Source organism: Poecilia formosa, unplaced genomic scaffold (assembly GCF_000485575.1).
Source record: "Poecilia formosa unplaced genomic scaffold, Poecilia_formosa-5.1.2 Scaffold667, whole genome shotgun sequence".
Taxonomy (NCBI): Eukaryota; Metazoa; Chordata; class Actinopteri; order Cyprinodontiformes; family Poeciliidae; genus Poecilia; species Poecilia formosa.
In genome coordinates, this window is record NW_006800606.1 from 84,730 (window position 1) to 88,423 (window position 3,694).

General features: G+C 42.8%; 1 protein-coding gene across 1 annotated transcript in view; it reads right to left on the reverse strand.

Moving 5' to 3' along the window:
• Positions 1 to 3,694, reverse strand: part of pcsk1nl (proprotein convertase subtilisin/kexin type 1 inhibitor, like) — a 46,858-nt gene continuing 43,164 nt past the window's right edge. Inside the window, exon 3 of the mRNA XM_016666144.1 lies at positions 1 to 690. Within this exon, the coding sequence (XP_016521630.1) occupies positions 303 to 690 (388 nt within the window). The 3' untranslated portion in view covers positions 1 to 302. The remainder of the gene's footprint in view (positions 691 to 3,694) is intronic.

The window sequence follows — 3,694 nt, forward strand, 5'->3', positions numbered from 1 at the left end:
CCTAACAGAGGGAACCTGTCAACTACTCTCGTTGTTTTTCCGCCTAGAAACTCATGGAATCCGAGTGTAAATAGAACGCATCATCACTGCGTACCAGCCGAGGCTCATGGGTAATGTAGTGTTGAGACATGTTAGATCAGAAGTTTGGTTCTTCTTGAAAATTCTTCCTGATTTCTCCTGGTTTATACAACAAACATTTGATCCGCTCAGATTACACAAGCAGCAAAACCAAAGAAACAATACGAACAATAAAAATGTGAGACACGACTCGAACTATCTTCCTCCTCCTCCTCTTCCTCCTCTCACTCCCTCAGGTAATCCAGAATCTGATCCATCAACATCTGGGGGTCGTAGTTCAGCGCAGCTCTCCTGCGGCGCCTACGACTCCCGTGGTTTACTTCCTCTAGGTCAGCGGTTGCCATGGTATCGATGCGTTTCATCCTTTGTGGCCCGGGTCCTCGTGGGCGGAGCTTTTCTTCCTCTTCCTCTTCGTCGTCCAGCCTCTTTACTCTGAGGAGGGGCGGCTCGTTGCTAGGCGACTGGCCGTCCAGGGAGCGGCGGGTTCGTCTGTGGGTGGGGCTAACGGGTTCGGCCATGGCGGACAAGTCCCTCTTTGCTCTGCGCCCTGATGACATCATCACCTGGGCGTTGTTAGGGCCGACACTAGACAGTATCTTAGCAACCATCCGCCTGCGAAGGAAAATCACAGAAATCTGTTTTTCAACATTTCACAAATAAACCTTTACAGAAATGAAATAAAAACATTTTTTAAATTATTGTTTTGAATCCTTTTTGTTTGAAAAACATTCCAGAAATGTTAAGGTTTTAAAGTGAACAAAAGAAGGTTTGACACAATAACACATCGCTTACTAAAGATTCAGCTAGCTAAGAGCTAAATGTTTACTTTGGTGCTAGGTAGACATTTTGTAGTTGGCAAACTAAATATTTGTGAACAAACTAAATGTTTCCTGACTATGTGCAGTTGCAACTACAGATTTAGCTCTGAGCTAATTNCAGTGCGCTCAGGTGTCAGCAGAGGCTGATTGAAGCCAGAATAAAAGGAGCCTGGATGGAAGGAGAAGGTGAAGACTGATCCTGTGATTGCCAGAGACGGATGCGCCGCCGAGCGAGGTGCGGAGGGAATCCGCACGCCAGGCGCGCAGCGCCGAGAGCTGGGCCGACGGCTCAGTGCAGAGGATCGGGACAGAAAGGAACCTGGCCGCGCCTCTGGGTCAGTCTGAAAAGGGGCGTGGCACGCCGAAGAGCGGAACGTGCTGGAGCGTCGCAGAGTCAGCTGGGGATCGGCAGGTGAGCACATTGTAGACGGATCACCTTCACTTGGAGCAGCGCGATAAGTGGAACCCAACTGATGGCCTCCGATTGGTGACTTTCTTTTAAGGACAATTACTGAACTTTGGATTTTATTAAAAAGAAAATGACTTTTTATTGTCACTACTAAAAGTGACTTTCTTTGTAATAAAATATTTCAAATTTGATTGTTTTGCTGTTTGGGTTTTTGAGTTGTTTGCTCCCCCTTGTACCAAGAACGAAGTGTGGGGCCATATTGGTCACATGGACACTTAATTTTATTGTGTCATGTAGGCGGGGTGCTGGTCTTGGTCTTGATTTGGTCTCAGGTTCGGTGGTCTAGACTACAACTCTGCTACGTGGCTCCTTGGTTCCATGTTCTCCCCTGCCAGTTATATTTCTTTCAAAATAAAAGCCAGTAGTGGCAAAAAAAGTGAAGTTCATGCTATGTTAGGACAGGAGACACGATGTTTCCATCCCTGAAATTATGATGCATAGAATCACATATCTAAGTCTAAACTATGTTACAGAGTAAACATAATAAAAAAATGCTTTATCTGTGGCATTGTTCATTAAGATGGCACATTTCTAATGTATTAAAATTAAATACGATTGGTTCACTTAATGATATTAGTGATTAGGTAATGTACTTTTACTTTTAATACTTAAGTATTTTTAAAAGCTAGTACTTTTTTACTTTTACTTAAGTACAAATGTTAATGTGGTACTTTTACTTTTACTTGAGTACATTTTTTGAGTACTTTCTCCACCACTGGTAGTCACTGTCTATTCTCTATGTGAACGTCTTTCTTTCTGTAAAAGTGTAGTTTGTGTTTTGTACAGCTCTCACAGCATAGTTATTAAATGCCAGTAACTGTTGAAGAACGCCTTGTGTCCATTTTCTACCTGGAGGGAGTTAAAGAGACCATCAAGTAGTCTTGAGACTGTTGGAAATATTAGTTTAATTATGCTAGTTTTAATGATGTTTAACTTTAGCGCTTGTTGAAATATTAGATGGATCCTGATTGTTTTGAGTCGGCCTCAATTTAGGTTAGATTTGTGCGGTTCAGTTTTAAAGGATGAGAAACACGGGTGGCTGATAAACTTGGTCCTGCTTTCTTGAGTATTTTACATTTTTTCTAAGGTTATTGAGCTAAAACAGCCAATCAGATCACTGGGCGGAACTCTCTTAACTGCCACACTTAGTGATCTTCCAAGGCACGTCTTCGTAATTTGCATTTTTTATTAAGGTAATTAATGTTTCCCTTCTGGCTTTGGTTTCATGTTGAGCTGTTGGTCTGATTTTATGCATTTGATTATTTGAATAAATTCTGGTTGATTGTGAAGTTGAACAGTGACTGTTGTCTTTGTGGTTTCACTTTTACACACATCACCTGGGGAGACGAGATGGCAACGAGCAACAGGTAGAAAATGTATCGTCTCTCAACAAGACCAAGACCCGTCTCAGGTACTGCACTAGTTAATTTAGCTAAATCTGGCTGGAAAATACTACCAGCCCTTTCAGGTGTAAGTAGCCACAAAATCAGCTTTTCATGCTGATAAACTGTCTAAATATGTTATGTAGGATTCTCTGCATCTTTCTAATTCAAACTTTGACATTTTCATGTAAAGTAGTTTAGTTCCGCAATATTTTGCCTGAAACCGTCTGAGTGCTGTCCTCCTTAAATTAATCGGTGGTACTGCAGTTGAATTTTGCTATTGTTTAAAACAGTCCAACTTTACATTCTTCAGCACTGGTCCATCTCTGACGCCCCCTGGTGGCCATTAAAATCTCCAACAACAGAAAAGTTGGTTTATTGATAAAAAAAAAAAAATCTGTAGAGGGTCTGAAAAGTCTCTGATTATTGTGATAAAGTGGAGAGGATGGCAGCAGAGCTTCTTTCCTCCTAACCCACTCACTGCCTCCTCTGTCTCCACGTTTGGCAACGCCCCTAAGTGACTCTAGGCTCCGCCCACTTTGGTGGAATTATACTTTCACATGGGGGTTAGTCCTGGTCTGTGATTCTGTGCCCTGGTTCCCTAGAAAATGAGGGAATCACCATAGCAACCAGTGACGGCATGCTCTCTGGTTTGGTCTCTGCACCTGAACCAGATGCTGGTGACCCCTGTGACCTCTGTGACGTTGGTGAATTTTTCAGCAGACACTGAGACGAGTGAATTTAATGACTTTATTTCTTATTGTGACACAAATCAAAGTTTCTCCACAGACGGACGAGTCAGCATAGCAACAAGCTGAAGGTACGGGAACATCGACAACCAGCAACCAATCACAGAGCTGAGAAGCTGTTGCCACGGTCACAAACACTGTTCATCCCATGTGCATTTGTCCTAACAGAGGGAACCTGTCAACTACTCTCGTTGTTTT